This window comes from Equus przewalskii, chromosome 15 (genome assembly GCF_037783145.1).
Source record: "Equus przewalskii isolate Varuska chromosome 15, EquPr2, whole genome shotgun sequence".
Taxonomy (NCBI): domain Eukaryota; kingdom Metazoa; phylum Chordata; class Mammalia; order Perissodactyla; family Equidae; genus Equus; species Equus przewalskii.
In genome coordinates this window covers 87786028-87808011 of record NC_091845.1, presented here as the reverse complement: position 1 = coordinate 87808011, position 21984 = coordinate 87786028, and the positions used below count along the sequence as shown (strand labels likewise).

Genomic DNA, 21984 nt, shown 5'->3' with positions numbered 1-21984 from the left:
CTGTGTCTCTTGTTCTCACCACATTTATTCCTAAAACATACAGTGAACGCATTTCCTTGAGCAGCAACAAAAAATCTGATTACCAATTCTGACTAATGTAAACACATATGACAAGAAAGGATTTTATAAACTGGAACTTCAGATAAAAGCTAGGCTATTTGAGCAAAGTACTTGGCAATCAGTGATGAAGGCTTGTGGACTTCCTTTAACATTTCTCAGGGGCTTCTCGATGTGGGCTTCATCAGCCACTGTCCCCATTGGGCCCTGAGAGGACAGAGTGTACGTGTGCCTCTTTGCATTGACTCCATCTGTGGTAGCCTGAGCCCCCATCTCGGATCCCCATCTCTCCAGGATCAATGAACTTTTCAGTCCTCATCCTACCTAACACCTCGGTAGCATGTGATGCTGTTGTGTCTCTCTTCTACTCCCTCCTTGATTTCCATGACATTTTACATTTCTGATTATCCTCCGACCTCTTTGGCTCACTCCTTCTGGGACTGCTTCATGATCTCCCTACCTCTGCCCACTCCTTGGGATCCCCTTCTCATTTCACACACTTTCCTGATTCCATTTCCTCTCAACTATATATCCAAATATATATTCAGGTCAAATCTCTCCTGAGCCCCAGGCCCCAATATCCAGCCTCCTGCTACATTTCTCCAGTTGGACATCCCCCAGGAGCCTCAGTTTCAGCGTTCCAACACTGACTCCTGTCTTCTCCTGAGCCCACTATCCCACCCCTCCAAGCTTGCTTCTCCTGTTTTCCTTCTCTCGGCAAACACCACCACCACCCATCCAGCTGCCCAAGCCAGATACTTGGTCACCATCCTCGACTCTCAACTCACCTCAACTCAGTCACCAAATCTTACATCCTAAACACGTCTTTCTGTTCCCATGTCTCACCACAACCATTGTTTCTCCCCTAATTTAGACCCCCCTTCTCTCTCAAGGGCCTCTTTACTGGTCCTCCTGTCTCTGGATTTGAACACCTCCAATCTATTTTACTGACCACAGCCCAGAATAAATTTGCAAAAATGTCATTTTCATCACGTCAGCCCCCTGTTTAGAACATTTTGGTGGTTCCTTCCTCATTTAGGACAGAGTTGAAAATCCTTAATGTGGCTTAAGTGATTGGTTCCTGTGGTTCTATCTCTCCTCAACCTCCTCTTGAACTCTGTTCCAGTCCTTCTAACTATTAATAATTTCACGTTCTTGAAGATGCCATGCTTTTTCCTTCCACTGGAACTTTGCACCTTCTGTTCCAGTCCCTCTTAGAGGATTCTTCAAATGTCATTTGGTACTGCCTTATCAAGTGATCTGTGTCTAATGCTCCTTCAGTGGCGTGTCTCTAAGGAAGCCTGATATTCCTGCTGTGATTCCTTAATCCTGACCTTGAGAGGGCGTGCACACAGGTTATGGAGGACATGAATGTTATGTCTTTGGGAGAGACATCTTTTAAAAAATGTATATAAATTATGAATACAGAATTAGATATGAAAATGAATATTTGTTTGGAACAAGAAAAGAAACCACAACAAAGCTATTGGTGCTTTGGAGATTCAGGCATCTTTCTTCTGAGATCTCTTTAGGTCATTTCCCAGACACACTTACCTGGAAATGCTTTCTTGTTGCAACCTCCTCCTGTGCCCTCAGGACGCTACAGCTTCCAACAATAACCAGCACTAAGAGGAGCCCACAGAACTTGTGGCATCATGATAAATGTCTCCTCCCTGAGGTTTTGACATTTTTAAATAGTTTGAAGTGTCCCAGCTAATGCAAATGCCCATTTGCTTTTCACCTGTAGTTCTCACTAAAGCTTGGGAATCAGAGAACACGAGCAGGTGGCAAGATATTTCTGAATGTGCTTTTCTGAGGTGTTCAGTCAATTAACCAGGAAATTATTTCCTCTGTGTGACATCGCAGCTCTCTCTTCATTTTCTAGTATCATCTAAGTCAGTGGTTCCAAAATCTGGCCACATGTACAAATTTTCTAGAAAGCTCTTTACAAATATAAATTATTGGTTCCAATTCTAAACCTACTGTGTCAGAATCTCCCAAAGCGAGGCCAAAAATATGTACTTTAACCAGCTCTGCTGGTGATCCTTACGTGGTCAGCTCAGACTGGCGTTTGGAAACACCTGGTTTAGGGAACTGAAGAAGCCAGTTGTAGGCCTGACTCGCTGAAGAACAGAGTCTCAACTAGCGGACTGAATTGTGTTGAAACACTTTTACGATACCATGGATCGTTGGTTCTGAGGACCCAGATGCCTTACTGCCAATTCCTGGGACTGCCACATTAGGACAGCCAACTCATTCTGAAATCTTAATAATTATTGATGGGGAAGAGAAAAAAAACACTATGCACTGGCCCAAATATTTTTAAAAAGAGACTTTGGAGCATTACTGATTTTCACCCTGTGAAGTTAAAACACACATTTGTGCATTTGGTTGTCCTATATGCTACACAAATAACTAGTGTGAGTTAAAACCAAAATCCAGAAAAAATTTAAATGTAAATGCCTTAGTAATTCCATCAATTAAAAAAATCACTATCAGGCATGTTACAAACATAGAAATTTTATTAGGACGCGAACTTTTATCTATCCCTGACATTGTTATATATGTGTATATTTTTCTCTTCCAAGGAATAAGCAGACCAGTCAGAGACGCCATTTTTACCCTCACAGGACTCATTTCCTCTGAAGGCAAATGGTTAATTTCCAAAGAGTGTGCATATGGGTGATGTTCTATGTATAACTGCATCATTAGCATTCTCCTTTTTTGATATCCAATGATATCACTAAGATTTTTAGTTAATTTTTTTCTAAAGAAGCTTTGTAACAATGTTTTTTAAAAATTTGCTTTAGTACTTGATGTGTGGGATGGGAAGATTTTGGAGACTTTGCCTTCTAAATCAGTCTTAGAAAACAATTTCCACATGTCATGCTCTATTGCTTTGTAAGCAGTGAAAAGAAAGAAAATTTAAGCGTGAGAAGAAAGAACAGAGCAGTCTTTTCATACTCCTTTGAGTTTAAGATTTGAAATTTTACTTTGTATTTTCTTCAAAAGAGAAATGAGTTGCATTAGGTTTTGTCTTAAGAATAATGACTTTATTGTTTTTATAAAAATAACATATGCTCACTATTTTTAAAATTCAAGCAATACAGAAAAGTACCAAGAAGAGAAAGGCTACTAACTGAAAATCATACTACACAGAAAGAACCACAGCTCTCTATGCACATAGACAGGGAGAAAAGTGATGGGTGGATTATGGATGGATGACTGGGTGGATGGATGGATAGATGAGTGGGTTGGTGGATGGATAGATGGATGGATAACAGATGGAAAATCATTTTATATCCCCAGTCCCTGAAATAGTGTCTGGCTCATATTAGGTATGCAATAACAGTATAGTGAATGAATAAGTTGGGTTGTATGATTTTTTTCTGGAGTCATATTACCAGATTAGAATCTCATTTCTACCACTAGTATCTGCTTGATCTTGAAAAAGGTACTTATCATCTCTGCATCTCAGTTAACTCATCTATAAAATGGGGATCATAATGCTCAGCTTCATCAAGGTCTTTCTTAAGTGAAATTGGATTGTGTGTGTGTGTGCGTGCTTGCACACCTGTGCAGTGGTGAAAATACAGTGCCTACTAGTAGAACTTAGGTCCACTGCCTTGATTCATGTTAAAGTGCCAGCAGTGCTACCTATCATTGCTTTTGCACCATCAAAAGTGAACATGTCAGGGCTGGCCCTGTGGCCGAGCCGTTGGGTTCGCGCGCTCCACTGCAGGTGGCCCAGTGTTTCGTTGGTTTGAATCCTGGGCACGGACATGGCACTGCTCATCAAACCACGCTGAAGCGGCGTCCCACATGCCACAACTAGAAGGACCCACAACGAAGAATATACAACTATGTACCGGGGGGCTTTGGAGAGAAAAAAGGAAAAGACAAAATCTTAAAAAAAAAAAAAAGTGAACATGTCAACACAGTGAAAATGACAAATAAAGCGTCAGTATTATTATGGAAATAGTATTGACTAGGCAGCCCCCCTCATTTTGAGAACCACTGCTTCCAACTACCTCTTGCCAAAATAGAGTCCACAGCCAGAATTCTCAAGATATTTCCTGCACAGCTGCTTATGCGAGTGGGTGAGCCACCTGTTTCTTGTGTGTCACCACCTCTAGGAGTGTACGCAGGATGCTGGACCCTTTCTCCATGCGGCTGCTGCTTGAATCCATGGCTGCTCTTTCTTCTTCATCTTATTACTGGATGAGAGAGATTCTGTGATTGGATTGCATTCTACCACCTTCACCCATAAGTGTATGTGGGTTTTTGTGTTAGTTAAGTCATTGCAGTTTTTTACTGTTAAGCTTGGGGATTCTCTTCCACTGAGTAGGCTTTGTGTCAGTCAAGATTCAGTTAGGGGAGCTGAAGCACTGTGAGTATTGTGGGGTGAGAGCCTTATTCAGGGCTGTGGGAAAGCTAAGCAAGGGAAGGTCTGGAAGAAAAGTTGAGGGTTCAGAGAGGGAGTTACCATCAGTCAACTTGAGAAGCCAGGTATGTGTGGCCACCAAAGCAGGAACATGAAGGGAATTTGTGGAGAGTTCTGTGGAAAACTGTTGCCTTGAATCAACGGCAACCTCTCTGAGTCCCTAGCCAAGTGTCTGGGGCCACGTTGGTCACCAGTGCTGGCAGTCAAGAAGAAAAGCTGGATGTGCAGCAGGAGAGGGAGAGGACAAGCTGCCACCCGCCAGGCACCTCTTCTTCTGTCTCTGTATCTGCCTAAGACAAGAGCTTCAGCTGGTGACGGCCACTGCCTTGTTCCTACCTTCCAAATATTGAGTAAGCCCCTGTCTTGGCCAATTCTAACCTGGAAGTATACAAGAAAGGGGATTCTGGAGAACATTAATTCTCAGCTTAGCCACACTTATGGAACACAAAGCACCAGAGTTTAATGGCACTTATTTTCTTTTCTTTCTTTTTTTTTTTTCTTGAGGAAGATTAGCCCTGAGCTAACATCTGCTGCCAATCCTCCTCTTTTTGCTGAGGAAGACTGGCCCTGAGCTAACATCCATGCTCATCTTCCTCTACTTTATATGTGGGACGCCTACCACAGCATGTCTTGACAAGTGGTGTCATGTCCACAACTTGGATCTGAACCCACGAACCCCAGGCCGCCAAAGCGGAATGTGTGAACTTAACTGCTGTGCCACTGGGACGGCCCGGCCCCTGTATTGTCTTTTTTAAATGTATAAATATTAGGCTTATCAAATAATTTTCTAGATAATAAGCATAAAAAAACTTTCTAGAGAATTTTGGAAAAAAATAATTTTTCAAAAAATTAGAAAAAATCCCTTTTAGATAACTCATAATATCCACATAGGCCATATAGAGTTGAATGATTCTTTTTTCAAAAGGATTAAAATATTGAAATTATAGTCACATTAAGTCCTTCTTAATAATCTAGAACCTAAGGACTGCTTGATGCATAGTCTTCAGATATTATTTTAATGGCAAAACTTAAGCAATAATGTATTATTTTTATCATCAGGAAAAAGTTAACTGTAAATTATTATGCATACACACATACCATATGCGAACCCATATATACTCTTATACGCAGGATTCTCCATATCTCTTACCCATATCTAGTGTTCAGTAAATGCTTCCTATGACTGAAGATTTAAACTAGAACTAATGAGCATCATCAAACCCTCCTTACAGGTTTCTTTCTAAGCACTAGTTTACAATCTGCTTTCTTTCTTGCTTGCTATTTTGTCTTCCTACGCCGGACATTTTCACTGGACAGTGTGCATGGTGGCTTAGATTTCACATATTTTGAAAACATAAGAAATGTTCCATCAGCAGTAATGCTTTGTTGATAGAAAGGGAGGTCTTTGAAGGGGCTTGGATCCATGATTTCTTTCAGCAAGTTTTCAAAGAGAATTCTGTGATTTTAATTTCTTTCAGAAGAGCATCCCTACTTAGATATTTTTCAGGGAAAAAGGTGCTTTCTTTGAGGCTATCTGTGTCAAAATAGAGTCATCAAATATTGCAATGGGCAGAGACATGAGACACTTTGGGGTTCATCTGCCCAACCCCCTCTTTATCCAGATAATGAAATAACGGTCTACAGTAAGCACTCTACTTGTCTAGGGTCACACAGTTATTTATTTAGTGGCAGAACAGGAGTTGTATTTCAGCATCTCCTGAATATCAGGCAAATGCTCCTTTTTTTAAAAAAAATTACTGAGGAATATTTTACATATCATATAATTCTCCTGCTTCAAGTGTACAATTCAATGATTTCTAGTAAATTTACCAAGTTTGTGCATTCATCACCATAAGTCAGTTTTAGAGCATTTTCATCACACCAGTTAGATCCCACGTGCCTGTTACTCTTGACCCATTACCATGTTGTGTCAGGTTACTCCTCATCTACCATCTATCTCCATAGATTTGTTTTTTGGTTTGATCTTTTTACTATATTATGCCAGCTGATAAAAAACATTTTTGTCTTCTATATTTTTACAAAGACCACCAACATGAATTTTAACACCTTTTCTGGAGTATAGTAATCTTACCAAAAACGTTGTATTTATCCTTTGAAACTGTCTTACAAATGAAAATATACCTTCATTCCTGACCTAATTCTGCTCAGTGAGGTAAGAGAAAATTTTTTCCTTCAACCATTTTTAGTAGGATATTCCTCACTTAGACAACATGCAACTGGATGAGCGTTTATCATTAAGACAACAAAAGCTGTTTCATTTCTTAGGATTCATTTATTCCTGGTAAAATCTTATTTCTTTCCTAAATAGAGACAATGCACGCTCCTTTTCAAGTTACAGTTTCTTCCTTATGTTGTTAGAAAAGCAGAAAGAAGTGAAAACATGTGGAGATGAATTTGGATATACATCATATCTGAGTTGAAGTGTCATTATTAGAGATAAGACAACAGATTTGGTTTCTATTTAACCAGCGAATGGAAAAACCTATCCAATACTGCCAAGAACAAAAACAAACAAATTCAAAATTCCTGCAGGATTTCCTGTAGCCTGTGATGCTTGTGCTCATGGGCTCAGATAAAGGTAAAAGCTATGAGAATAGCAATTTCCATAAATAAAAAATAATTTAAATGCAATGATATATTCATTTCAGAAGCTTACATTTTGGCCATCAGATTGATGTAAAATGAAGATTCATGCAGAAACTTGATCTTTTTTCATCAGAATGGTTCATCATTTGCAATATATGTCCTTTGAATAAAACATTAGAATATATTAAAGGAATTTGAAAAGATAAGATTTCGCTTTTTATTGTACTAGCTATAAACTTGGCTTTTGAGGGGTTTCTATTATTCCTTCAACTGAAATTGAATTCTATCTTCTACTTCTCTAAATTGCTAACACTATAAACTAAGAAAAATCTATTAACCCAAGAAATCATGTAATTTTAGAATTGTAAGGAGCCTTGCAGACTGTATGTCCTTTGCTATTCAAAGTGTGGTCCACGGTCCAGTAGTCTCGCATCACCTGAGAGCTTTCACTGAGAGCAGAATCTCAGGCCACCACAGACCTACTGAATCAGAACCTGCATTTGCACAGAATGAAAGTTTTTAGTTTTGATGAAGTGCAATTTATCCATTTCCCTTTGATGGATCATGCTTTTGCTACCAAGTCTAAGAACTCTCTGCTTAGCCCTAGATCGCAAAGATTTGCCCCCATGTTTTTAACAAAAGTGTTATAGTTTTACATTTAAGTCTGTGATCCATTTTGAGTTAGTTTTTGAATAAAGCATGAAACTTAGTTCTAGGTTAATTTTTTTGCCTATGGATATCCAACTGCACCAGCACCATTTGTTGAAAGGGCTCTCTTTCCTGTATTGAATTATTCTTCTATCTTTGTCCAAAGCAGTGGGGCATATTTGTGTGGGTCTGCTTCTGGGTTCTCTATTGTGTTCCATTCATCTGTGTGTTTGTCCCTCCACCATAACACAATCTTGAATATTGTACCTATGTTGAAGTTACATAGACTGATTACTCTCACTATATTAATTTTTTCAAAATAAGTTTACTATTCTAGTTCATTACCTTTCCATATAAATTTTTAGAATAATCATGTCTATATCTGCAAAAAAAATCTTGATGAGATTTGAACAGTAATTGCATTAAACCTATATTCAATTTGGGGAGAACCGACATCTTTACTATATTGAGTCTTCCAGACCACGTACATGATATGTTTCTCCGTTTATTGAGATCTTCTTTCTTTGATAAGTCACGTTGTTTCCAGCATGTAAGTCCTATACAGGTTTTCTTAGACTAATACCTATGGATTTCTCTTTTTTGAGCAAGTATAAATGGTACTGTATTTTCAACGTTAGTGTTCTTATGTTCATTGCCGGTATATAGGAATACAAAAGATGTTGCATGTTTAACCTGCAGGCAACCTTGAGCAGCCCACTTACGAGTTCTAGGAGTTTTTGTAGATCCCTTGGGATTTTCTACCTAGACCAACCGTGCTGTCTGCAGGCACTGACAGTTTTAGTTCTTCCTTTCTGATTTGTGCACCTTTAATTTCCCTTTCTGATGCATTGCACTGCCTAGCACTTCCAGCACCATATTGAGGAGCGGTAAGAACTGACATCCTTGCCTCGTTCTCAATTTTGAGGGAGAGCAGTCTCTCACCATTAAGTTGATGTTAGCTGTAGGGTTTTTATAGATGCTCTTTATTCAGGTGAGGAGCTTACTCTCTGTTCCTACCTTTCTTTTGACGTGAATGGATGTTGAATTTTGTCAAACAGTTTTTCTCTCTATCAATTGATAGAATTATGTGATTTCTCTTCTTTAGCCTATTAGTATGGTGGATCACAACAACTTATTTCTGAATATGGAAACCAGCCTTGCATTTCTGGAATAAATCCCACTTAGTCATGGAGTATAATTCTTTTTATTGACTGCTGAAATCCATTTGCTGATGTTTGTTAAGAATGCATCTGTATTAATGAGTGATAGTGAGCTGTAGTTTTCTTTTTTTGAACTGTCTCTGTCTAGTTTTAGTATCAGGGCAAAACTACCTTCAGAGAATGAATTGAGAAGTGTTCCCTCTTCTATCTTCAGGAAGGGATTGTGTAGAATTTATATTAATTCTCCTTTAAATGTTTGGTGGATTTCGCCAGTGAAACCATCTGGGCTTGGAGATTTCTTTTTAGGATTTTTAAAATTATGAGTTCAATTACCTGAATATTTATAGAACTATTGAAATCATCTATTTCATATTGAGTACATTGTTGTAGTTTGCGTTTTTCAAAGAATTTGTCCGTTTATAATCTAAGTTGTCAAATTTAAGTGTGTAAAGTTGTTTGTAGTATTCCCTTGCTATCCCTGCAGTGAGATCTCATCTCATTCCAGTATTGATAATTTTCAGTGTTGCTAGAGGTTTGTCAATTTTATTGATCTGTTCAAAGAAACAGCTCTTTGTCTCATTGATTTTCTCTATCGCTTTCTGTTTTCAATTTCATTGATTTCTGCTCTTATCTTTATTATTTCCTCCCTTATACTTGCTTGGAATTTATTTTGCTCTTCTTTTTCTAGATTATCAAGGTGGGAGTTTACATTATTGACTTGAGACTATTCCTCTTTTCTAACGTAAGCACTTAGAGCCTTAAATAGCCCCTCAGCACTGCTTTAGATGCAGCCCACAAATTCTAATATGTTGTATTTTCATTTCCATTCACTTCAAGATATTTGTTTATTTCCCATGAGACTTTCTCTTTGACACATGGGTTATCTAGAAGTGTTTTGTTTAGTTTCCAAGAGTTTGGAGATTTTTCTGTTATCTTTCTGTTATTTATTTCTACCTTCAATCCATTGTGGCTGGAGAACACACTCTGTATAATTTTAATCCTTGTACTGAGGTTTATTTTACGGCCCAGATATGATCTATCTTGGTATATGTTTCATGGGAGCTTGAAAATAAGGTGTAGTCTGCTCTTGTTGGACAGTTTTCTACAAATAAAAGTTTTTCTTTCTATAAAATATTCTGTATATGTTGATTAGATCCTGCAGGTTGATGGCGTTCTATGTCCTTGCTGATTTTCCATCTGGCTGTTCTATCAGTTCTTGAGAGAAGGGTGGTACGGGCTCAGCTGTGATTGTGAGTTTGTTTCTCCTTCCAGCTCTATCAGTGTGTTCTACACCTTTTTGCAGCTCTGCTACTTGTTGTAGACACAGTTACGATTGCTATGTCTTCTTAGTGGATTAATCCTTTTAACCCTATCCAGTAATCTTCCCCGTCTCTAGTAATTTTCTTTGCTCGGAAGTCTGTTTCATCTGACGGTAATAGAGCCATTTTTGCTTTCCTTTGATTGATGTTTGCATGCTGTGTCTTTACCATCCTTTTACTTTCAGCCTGCCTTTGTCATTATATTTGAAGTGAGTTTTTTGGAGACAGTATATAGTTGAGTTGTGTTTTTAATCCACTCTGGCCATCACTGTCCTTTATTTGGTATATTTAGACCATTAGGATAAAACACTGCAGAGGGATATGCTGCTGACTCGGAGGTGAAATTTGTAAAAGGAGCCTTAAGTTATCTACATCCTCTTAAGCTCCTTATCTCAACTACTGGTACAGACACACGCACCTGAAATCTCAGAAGCGCTATGGATTCCTCTCTCCTACTCACCTCTTAGGAACAGCTAATGCTCACGGAGCACTTCCTTTGTGTGAGGCACTTAGGTAGTCATTTGACATGCATTAACGCATTTATCCTTCATGTTTTGCAAATGAGACGCCTGAAGCTGAGCGGGCAAGGATTGCAGAGACAGTGACTCAGCTGAGTTCCAGGGCAGGTGCACGTGACTCCACCGCAGTCCTTCACCGCCGCCCTCCGCAGCCGGCAATTCCCCCATCGTCCGCCCGACGTTTGCCGTCTCTACTAGCAGTGCTGAAGGTCAGATCCCCTTTTCTTTTGCACACAAGGATTTTAAAATCCTCCTAGCTGGTCTCCCTGCCACCAGGCTCTCCTTCCTCCAATCTTTCACAGGGTCCCGATTATCTTCGTAGACCTTAGGTGGCCTGGGGGAAAGTGCTTGGAATCTGAGCTGAGTTTAGGTCACCGTTCAAAACTGAGCTTCCTACGTAACCTAAACAAGGTAGTTAACCTTTCACACCTCAATTTACCTCTCTGTAAAACAGAAATAATTTTACCCCCCTCATGGACTATCATAGATTAGATTTCATACGTGAAGTGCCACGTGCAGTGCCTGCACTAATAGACACTCCATACATCTTAATTTCCCTCCTTTCCATAAATGCAAAAACAAAGATGTGTGGTCCCTGCTTACCTGTGGGTTACAATCAAAACTTGTTATCCCGCAGGACGGGGCTCAGCCCTGGGCCCCGCCTCTGTGTCCACCCCATTTCCCTCTACTGTGTCATCCCCTAGAATTCCATCTGCCCTTGCTCTTGCTGGTCCCTCGTCCTGGAATACGTTTTTCCTGCTTTTCTGCCTACTGAAATTACCTTTTAGGGCCCTATTTAGAAACCACTTTTTAAATATCTTCTCTAAATACCCCTTTTCCTTCCTAATGTGAATAAACCCCTCCTGTCCCTTGTTCCCACAGGACACTGTGGGTTCCAGCTGGATTAGGACAGGGAGATGCTTTTCATATTTCATCCCGTAACGCTAAGCCTGGAAGTAGTAGAACAGCTAAGAGCAGAGGTTTTGAGACGGATAATCCTGGATGTGGATTTGACCATGCCATTTACTGACTCGAGTTATCTCCCCAGGACTCAATCACAGTCAGGCGCCACATCATGACGTTTCAGTCCACGATGGACCGCAGAGACGACGGTGGCCCCATAACATTAGTACCATGAAGCCTAGGTGTGCGGTGGGCTAGACCGTCTAGGTTTGGTAAGCACACTCTGTGATGTTCACACAACGACGAGACCACAACGACGCATTTCTCAGAACGCACCCCTGATGTTAGGTGACACATGACTGTATATCATCCATAAAACTGGGATGAGTGTCTCCATCTAATTGACAGCTCACAGGTCTGAGGATTCGGAGCAAAGTGTGTCAGGACACCTGGCGCTTCCCAGGCACACAGCAGGCCCTGGATAAAGGTCCTTCTTTCCCTGCCCTTACGCTCCTGTCCTTGAGCAAATTCCTGGGTCTCCCTCTTTAATTTGGTTTACTAAACATTTAAGTGAGAGTGACAGTATGACACAAGGAATATTTTGGGAGTTGAATATGTGAAAATATAGTAATCACATAGTTTTAAAGAAAAATTCCAAAAGTAAGTCACTAAAAATCTAGTTTATTGTTTTTCTCACAAAGTTCTCACTCTAGTTGTGTGTGTATGTGTGTCCCTAACGCTTTTCCCCCAAACCACCTTAGATGGTCTGCGTGACTTCTCAGTGTCTGTACCTTTAGATGCCTAGAAGTCACTTAAATCACCTCAAGATCATCTATAGAATTTTAATTTAAAACTGTCAGTCACTTGGCTTACTCATGAGTTAGTGACAGAATTCTAGCTTCCAGGGCAGAAAACCCAGGATTCCCTCCAGGTTAGAGCACATTTCTTTCAAAGGGACAACAGGGTGTGGTGGATGAGCATGGAACTGGAGTTAAGACCCTGAGTACTGGTGCCGTCCTGCCTCTACTACCTGGGTGACCCTGGGAAAGTGGCTTCAGCCTTCTGGCTGTCGGTTCCCCCTCTATAAGATGAGAAATCATGGTCTCTGAGAAGTGCTGTGATCCGACATGTTGTAATACACCTTCCTTAAGGTGAGTGACTCAGATATTCAACAGAATACTCCGCCTCATTAGGAGAGAAATTTAGAACAAGTCTTTTATATCGCAATTTCACCCTGAATTCACCTGGAGGCTTATAGTGAAGAAATAAAAGTTGAATATGCCCAAGGTCACTAAGTCTGAATCAATTATCACAGCCGAGGATTTGTGCTAGTGTGTTTACACGGCATGCTCTCTCCTGAAGCATCTCTGAGGGTTAGAGATGCTTTTCAGTGCCAAATAAAAAGCTCCAGCCACCTACGCTCAGGGATGCAGCATTAATGGATTATCATTATTCCTGACAGCATATGCTAATTCACAGACTTTTAAACGGAAAGAAAGCAGAGACTATGAAATGAGTAGTTTTATGTTCTCTGAGAATCTATCATTTTTATCATGCAATAAACTTTCATGTACAATTCAAAATAACATTCTATTTTTATAAAAAGAATATGTTCTAATATGACCTTCTGATGCACTTGAAACTATCATCATTTATTATATAGGGCTGTTAAAATACAAAACAAATTCTAGACAGCAATATTTTTAAAAGATGATCTTATTTTTTGTCCTTTAGAAAGTTAAAATATGGAACCTAAAAAGTCTACAAGGTCAGTGTTGCAGATTCATTCACTCATGCACACGTTTATTCATTCAACAAATTTTTCTTTTGAGGGCCTGCTATGTGCCAGGTGCTGCTACAGATGGCAGGGAAAATAAAGATCAACAAGGAAATGTTCCCTTCCCTTGAGGAGATTACGTTCTATGCGGATTTGACACAAATGGCACTTTGTTCCAGTATCCAAAAGAAAATAGACAGTTGTAGGACTTTACAAAATGTTTGCTTACATATGTATTTTTTACCTGTTTGCATAAAACATTTATTTATTTATTCCTAGAGCTACTGTAACAAATTACCATAAACTTGGATGGCTTAAAACATCAGAAATCTACTGTCTCATATTTCTGGAGGCTAGAATTCCAAAATCGAGATGTCAGCAGGGCCAGGTTCCTCCGAGTCTAGGGGAGGGCCCTTGTTCCTGGTTTAGGACAGCGTAACTCCACTCGCCGTCTCCTTCACCTGGCCATCCTCCCTCTACGTGGTCTGTGCCCAAATTCCCCTTTTCTTAAAAGGACACCAGTCATGGGATTAGGGCCCACCCTAATCCAGTATGACCTCATCTTAATTTGATTGTATTGCAAAGACCCTATTTCCAAATAAGGTCATATTCACAGGGTACAAGTGGCTATGGATTTTGGAGGGGACCCTATTCAACTATACAAAGATGAGGATAAATTAAACCAATATTAACCACTTTTTGTATTATCTCCTCACAATGTTAATTTTCTCTTAAGATTGTATTGCTTTTTACTTTTAGTCTCTTTTTGAAATTGTTCTTGAACTTTTTGAATGCTTTGCAGATCTGCAGGCCGCATTGTGGTTTGTGACTCCAGTTCTATAGTATTTCTTTTTTTTCTGAAGTGAGATTCTTTGTTTATTTGAACTTAATGTTAAATCGACAGCTTGTTGGACTCAAATGTTTATTGTTTCCAGGAAAATTAGTCAGGAGAATCTGACTTATTACAGACCCTGGCCCTTTCCTTTCATTTAACGTTTCTTTTTTTTTTTTCTTCTTGTCCTAAGTGCCTTTCTCTACCCTTTTAAAGTGTGAATGAAAAATAAGCTACACCTCAACTGGCACTTTCATTCTAATCAACCAAACCATTAGGGGAAAACTTTGAGATAGTGCCCTCCATCCCGCTTGTCTCCTCTCCTAACCTAAAAATAGCACAAACCCCCAGTGCAGCACAAACCCCACGCTGAACTCTGAGGCTGACTACCATCGCAGCAACCCACACTCTGCACCCTCCCCTACATCCTGGGCGCCCTTCTGGAATATTTTTCGCTCTCTGCCTCCTCTACTACCTGATAAACCTCCATGAGCAAAATCACCATCAAGCAATTTAGAAATATAAAACATGAAAGTCGAAATCCTCCCCCATCCAGTCCCAGAGGAAACGGTCGTTTGGTGTGTAGCCGTTCAGTCTTCTCTGTGCGTATAATATGTGTGTGTGCTCGCGTGCCTATGGATCTGTTTTTTATTCCAGACACACATATTTGCTGCGTTGTCTTCTGATAGGCACTTTTCTACAGGAAAGCTGGATCGTGCTATACACATTGTTTTGCATTTGCTATTATAACTTAAAATGTATTGAAATTATTTTACCCAGGCAGAGCTTACGGTTTTAGCTCACTCTTTCAAGATAGTTTTCCAGTACAGAACTGTACCGTAATTTAATCAGTTTTTACCAAATGATAGACATTTAGGTCACTTGTACTCGAGGACTTGCCACAGTGACGTAAACATCAAACTGACTTAGAAATAGGATCGCTGGTAAGTATATGTAGTTTTTATTTTGTACTTAAATACAATCAAAACGTTCTGTAAACATGGCATCTATCTTTTATTTATTCATCTTTTTTTTTTTTTTTTGGTGGAGGGCAATCTGAGATGCTAAAAACGATGCATTGTTTTTACTTACCTTGTTTGACTACTGGTGGAATTGGATGTCTTTGCACAGCTCTATCCCCGCTTGTGTTTCTTCCCATCAGAGCTCTGCCCACTTCACTTCCGCTTTGCGGCTGGGTATTCCATCTTACTCTCCGTGTACGACTGCTCCCCTCTACCTTGCATCTGAGCTGCCCACGTTTCCCCTGGCCGCCACCTGCCCTTTATTGCTGCTTTAGCGTATGTTTCTACAGAGACACTTACCATTTCTCTGCAGTCCAAATCTGTTCATCCTTTACTGTGTCATTTCTGGTTTTATTCCAGATTTGGAAAGTTCTTCTTCATCCAGGATTTTAAAAGAATGATTAAGACTTAAGAAATGATTTTTGCATATAACATGAAAAGGAATCTAATTTAATTTTGCCATGGATAGCCAATAATATGTAAGAGCTCCCATGAGTCCTTACTTACTATGGAATGCCATCTTTGTGATATACTCCATCTGGTTTCCTGACTCTCCTTGATTTGTCACAGCTCACCATTAACCCCCTATATTCACTACGGTTGCTCCATATAAAGTTTGCAAATCCACCTCATTGGTTTGTTTGCAATATTTCTTGGTTATCCACAAGCATTCATTCTTGCAAATAAGTCTTAGAAGGAACTTTCCAAGTTCCAAAATAAAATTCCATTGGGATTTTTATTGAACTTGTGTTAAATCAATAAAGTAAAAGAAGATTGCCATATTTACAACATAGAGTTTTCCCATGTGGAAACATTATTTCTTTTATCTCCTGTTTATTCAGGACTTCTCATTATTATAGTAGTTTTCCTCATATAGCTCTCACCCATTTTTATAGTTTTGTTGCTATTTTGAATGGGACTTTTTAAAAACATATTTTTTGATTGGTAGTTGCTATTGATGTCAATGTTTTCCTAGAATTCAGCCACCTTATTAAACTCCTGAATTCTTTTTTAGATTTGCTGCTCTAGAATTTCTAGGTAGACAGTATTTTCATCGGACAATTATGATAATTTTGTCTCTTCCTACTCAACACTTATATTTCTTATTCCTTGTTCTTGATTTTGGCCCAGCTCGGACTCTAGAACATACTAGACAGTAGCATTGATATCCGGTACTTCTGCTCTGGGAAGACTTCTCGGGTCTCCTTTCCCCTCACTCCACCTGGTTAAGGGCTGTTATTTCATACGCTCATCATACTCCAGCCTGGGTCTGTGGTCCCATGAATGACACACAAATGCAGCTGTCCATGAGCTTGGTCATTGTGTATTCCATGGCTCTGCGGCCTCTTCATCCATCGCTGTAGACCGAGCAGCTGACCCAGTTCCAGTACGTAACAGTGGTCCCATCATCTGTTCTCCCAGCTTCTAATCTCTCTCCACTATAATCCTCCCTCCATACTCTAAAGGAAGTGGGAAATTCTGTTCTTTACTCAAATTCTGTCATTCTGTCAGCTCTCTCCCTGAATCTCTACCCCTATTACTGCTCCCTTCATTCAAGCTCCCATTCTCCCTCACCTAGAGCAATGAGTCTCTATCTTAAATAATGGAGACGTCCCTTTTAAAGAAAACGAAATTCTATGAACCTCACTGTCACATCAAATTTTTATCATTTTGCTTAAAGGCGTACAAACAACATTTGGTATAAACTCTTTATGCTTATAGTTCTTATACAAATCTAAGACCAAAACAAATTTATACATTAAATACTTTCATAGCCAGTAAAATTAAAATTACTAAATGAGCTTAGAGTGACAGTACCATTTTGATGAAACTAACTTGCCAATTTTGAATTAATAATATGAAGATGTACATTCAGATCTTTCTACATAATCTGACTCTGTGTCTTTATTTCTATGACTGTCAAGTGGAGACTGCTCTTTTGAATACAAATTCTTCACAAAAGAATTCTGATAACTCAAGACGCTGTGTGCTATTTCAGAACAACCAGACTTCATATGTAGCTAAACTCTGGCACTATGCAATTCTAAAATGCTAATTTTAATGAGCTGTCGCTTGATAACTCAGTAAAGCTTGTTTGTTCACTTGAGGGTAAGATTAGCGTGGGGAAGTTACTGAAATCTGCATTACCTCTGTGGATGTATAAAATCAGATGCAAAAAAATTCTTTACCACATTTGCCTTTATATTAACTGCCCGTCAGTGACACAAGCTGGTACCCACAAAGACCCGGTAATGCTGTTGGAGTCCTGGTAAAGGTGCTGAGTCAGACAAGCCAATGCTGCTGGGCACTGTCTGACAACTCGGTTTTCTTATGGTGTCTTTCTTTTTAAACTGGTACCCTCCATGGGACATCGTTTATACAGCGCGCCACTTCAAAGAGAAACTTATAAACAATTCTTTAAGCACTGAGACACAGTTGTTTTTTCTCCTTGCAAGAAAGTGCAATGTAAGGGAGTTCAGCTTTCAGATTAACTAGCTTTCAGAATAAAGAAGGCTGTACTTATAATTCACATTATTAAATGACACAAATTTTCTGATTAAATAATGTTTCAGTCGATTTTGATTTAAAAAATAAAAGTTGCTGTCTTTGACAACAAAAATATTTTCTGAGGATGGAAAGTTTTTAGGTTGGCCCTTTAACTCATGACTTACCACTCAGAAAGCAAGGCTTTTAAACTGTCCATCTTTTCATTATTCTTAAGATCAGTTTCAGATGCCACCCGCTATATGAAATCTCTTTACCAGAAGTGGTCATTGCTTGGACCCCACAGAACTAGGTTCCTGTCTCTATTATTACGGTTAGAGCTGAAATTTTCATTTTGTTTCTTCACATGTCTTTCTCACCTAATTATCTGTAGAGTCTTTGAATGAAGACGTAGTATATCTGTACACCCAATGTAAGCTCAGAATCTTGCACATAATAGGTATTCAGTAAATGTTTAATAAAATGGATGAGGGGCCAGCCCGGTGGCGCAGCGGTTAAGTGCACACGTTCCACTTTGGTGGCCCGGGGTTCACCAGTTCGGATCCCGGGTGCAGACATGGTACCGCTTGGCAAGCCATGCTGTGGCAGGCGTCCCACATATAAAGTAGAGGAAGATGGGCACGGATGTTAGCTCAGGGCCAGTCTTCCTCAGCAAAAAGAGGAGGATTGGCAGCAGATGTTAGCTCAGGGCTAATCTTCCTCACACACACACACACAAAAAGGATGAATAAAAAATAAAACTTTGCCGAAAGTTGCCACCATTCAAACAATGCTCTGGTAAGTAATGAACCCAAGTATTGTTCCTCTGTCTCTCCTCCTTCAGTCAGCATCGTCCCTGTGAAGCTGATGACATCCTTTGCCTCAGCAGAAGGGTAAAGTGAACTTCATAGTGCAAGAGTTCAGTTTCTGGCCCCGTGTGGGGCAAGGCCCTAAAGTTAGGTTCCCAGGTCCCCTTATGGATAAATAGAATTCAAGACTTCTCCATAGAGAATAACTGGAAAAGACTGGTGACATGTCTCACATAGCCTAGACTGTATTTTTCTGGTCCATGAATTCAAAGGGTGGGACAGGAAGGCACCCGAATGAAGCTCACAATGCATCCTCCCTTAAAAATTTCTCTAAGCAGAAGAGAATCCAAATTGCTCTCCAATAGCGTGACTCTGATTCTGAGCTTCCTCCAGCCACTCTTAGGTCCAGATACAAAATACCCAAGGAAAATAGGGTGACCTGCCATCCTGATTTCCCTGAGACTGAGAGGTTTCCTGGGATGAGGGCATTTAGTGCTAAAACTGGCACAGTCGTAGGCAAACTGGGAAGATTGATCATCCTAGACTGGCCAAATACGATGAGCCCTCCTGCCAACTCCCCAGGTGGAAAGACACACTTAAGCCAGTCCAGTGAGAAACTCCGGGCGTCATAGGGGGTGTACAAAGCGGTCTGCTAACCACCCTCCCATCGCTTCCTTTTCTGGGCTGCATTTCTTTGGCTACAGCAGTGGATCTCAAACCTTCCCACGCACAGGCTCACCTGGAGGTCTTGCTAGATTACAGACTGCCGGGCCCACCCCAGAGGTGCTGATTCGGTAGGTCTGGGGAAGGGCTCAAAAATCTGCATTTCTTACAAGTTATCAGGTGATGCTGACGAAGCTGGTCTGAGGACGCGGCTTTGAGCACCGCTGCTCTAGAAGTCTGGCATACTACTGTCTTCTTCTGACACTGACATGTGACCAAAACCAGAGTCAGCTGAGAGTATGGAAGCATGAATCAACAGTATAAAGGACAGGCTTTTATAGGAATTGGTCCTATTTTCATTTCTTAAGCACTTCTCAGTGGTGAGTACAGTTTTTAAAAGGTCTTAATATACAAAGTTTTACATAGAATACAAAAGGGTTAAACTTTCAGGCAGGTTTTTGCAGAGATGTGGGGCACTTCTCTATGACTGGGTTTACTTAATCACGACTGATTTCTCGGTGGAAAAGTAAGGACACCGTAGCACAGCTCTGCTGACATCGGTTCCTCTCCTCTGTGCTCAACCTACCAACTGAGATATTCTTTGTACTTAGTCTGAATCACAGTTTCATAAGCATGCTCCCTGGCATACTAAACAGGAAAAGAAAGTGTATTTTGATAACACGGTCTGTATTTCTTTCAACCTATGCAAACTTTTTAATGTAACTGAACATGTAACAAAAATTGACAAGCAATTCCAGATTGTAAATACGTATCCAATTTTATGCCCCAATTCTGCCCTTGAAAACATCTACTGCCGCCCATCAATACACAAATTTTGCCTTACACTGTGGAAGTGTGTCCTTTATCTCGAAAGGCAGCTTCCTGACTGCCCTTGTGCAGATGTTGTGTTCGACCATGAAGAAACTGAGCTACGGTACTTTGAGGGCAGAATTTAAATCCTATATTCATAAAAAGTTTCTAGGGAAATGGGTCTGAAATAGAAGAACTTTACATTTTGATAAGTAAAATGAATTTCTAAATGGCCCTATCTGAGAAACTAGTTCCGAACAATAACGGTTTTGTCTTTGTCCCCAGCGCTCTGGTGGTGGCCTGGCCATCCCCCTGTGTGCATTCCAGGGCACTGTGTCTCTCCAAGCGCCTACAGGGAAAACTCTTTCTCTGTCTACCTATGAGGTAAGTGCAGAAGGACAAAAAATATCCCCAGCCTCTAAGAAAATAGAAGTCTATCGATCCAAAAGTGTCGGCCATGAGCCAAACTCTGAGGATTCTCCCGCCACGTTCGCGGACGCCAGTGTGAAAATACACTTGGAAGTTCTTGAAATCTGTGATAATGAGGAGGCCTTGGACACCGTGTCAATCATTAGCAACATCAGCCAGTCGTCCACACAGGTCAGATCGCCATCTCTGCGCTACTCCCGGAAAGAAAACAGATTCGTCTCGTGTGACTTAGGGGAGACAGCCTCCTACTCTCTCTTCTTGCCCACAAGTAGTCCTGAAGGGGACATCAACATCTCCATCCCGGACACCGTGGAAGCGCACAGGCAGAACAGCAAGAAGCAGCGTCAGGAGAGGGAGGGGCACCAAGAGGAAATCCAGCTGTTGAACAAAGCCTACAGGGAGAGAGAGCGAGCGAGCCAAGGGGCCCGTGATCCCCTGGTCTAAAAGAGCAGGGTGGTTCTGCAACTCCAACCTGCTTCACCAACGCCTTTGCTCGGAGGCTGCGGGATGCCCTTTAGTATTTGCTGGTTTGCGTTAGCTTTATAGATTCACTGTTAATTACTTGTAGTGCAAACAGCTGGAAGTAGTGTGAACACAAGTGCTTTTGATGTGTTGCCCATAGATCACACACTGTGCTATTAAAAGATTTTGTTTCTTATCGGATTTCTAAAGATCTTTTCTAAGTCAAATCTTGGCCGAGTTTACTAGTGCTTTTGGCTGTTTATCAACCTCAGAGCAAACAGAAAGTTGCACAAACTCAATGAATGTACTGTCCCCACGCATGTGTCTATATCCACTGTTGGCAGGGGGAAAACACACTTTGGGAATGGAAGAAATGGAGCAAAACCTTAAGTTGTCTTGAAGAGTCTTGCCTGGATGTGCCAGCAAAACACGCCTCTGACAGTGACCACGTTAGCTTTATGCTAATGTCTGGGAGACATCTCTTGTGGTGTCAAACGGCCACCTTCCAACTTCAAGACATGCCTGCCCTGGTCTGTAAATAGCAGTTTCCTTCATTTCTATAAAATACAAATTGTTTACCAAATGTTTTTTTCTTCTCTCTCTTAAATATAACAGTGTTTTCCTTTCATCTTTTCAGTATATCAAGACTGCCCTTAAAACAATTATGTTGCGTGTCCTAAGTGGAATTAGAAGCAGTCCCTAGCTCACACACTATTGGAAAAGGTTGTGAATGTACACACCATTTCTTGAACTGTTTTGCTTATTTGAATGGAAATTGGAGGGAAACACTGCCAGATTAAGTTCTGTGAAGTGCACCCAACTAGAGTGACCAACTTCTGGGTAGAGCAAAGGAAACTGCTCTAAGTCCAAAATAAAAGAGTCTGTTTCTAAAGCTGCAGATTTGGCAAACTTTCTTAGCTATTCTTGAAGCATAGAAAATTTTAGTTCAAATATTATTCCAAATCTAGGTGCTTTCTTTCCCAAAGATGTATATCTCAAAGAAACAACTCAATGTATTATATTACATGACTGTAGGGTGT

At 40.3% G+C, this 21984-nt stretch overlaps 1 protein-coding gene across 1 annotated transcript in view; it reads left to right on the top strand.

Annotated features, from left to right (window-relative positions):
• Window positions 1–21139, top strand: part of GPR149 (G protein-coupled receptor 149) — a 62069-nt gene extending 40930 nt beyond the window's left edge. Inside the window, exon 4 of the mRNA XM_008520998.2 lies at window positions 20339–21139. Coding sequence (XP_008519220.2) covers window positions 20339–20926 — 588 coding nt within the window. The 3' untranslated portion in view covers window positions 20927–21139. The remainder of the gene's footprint in view (window positions 1–20338) is intronic.
• Window positions 21140–21984: the final 845 nt, after the last annotated feature.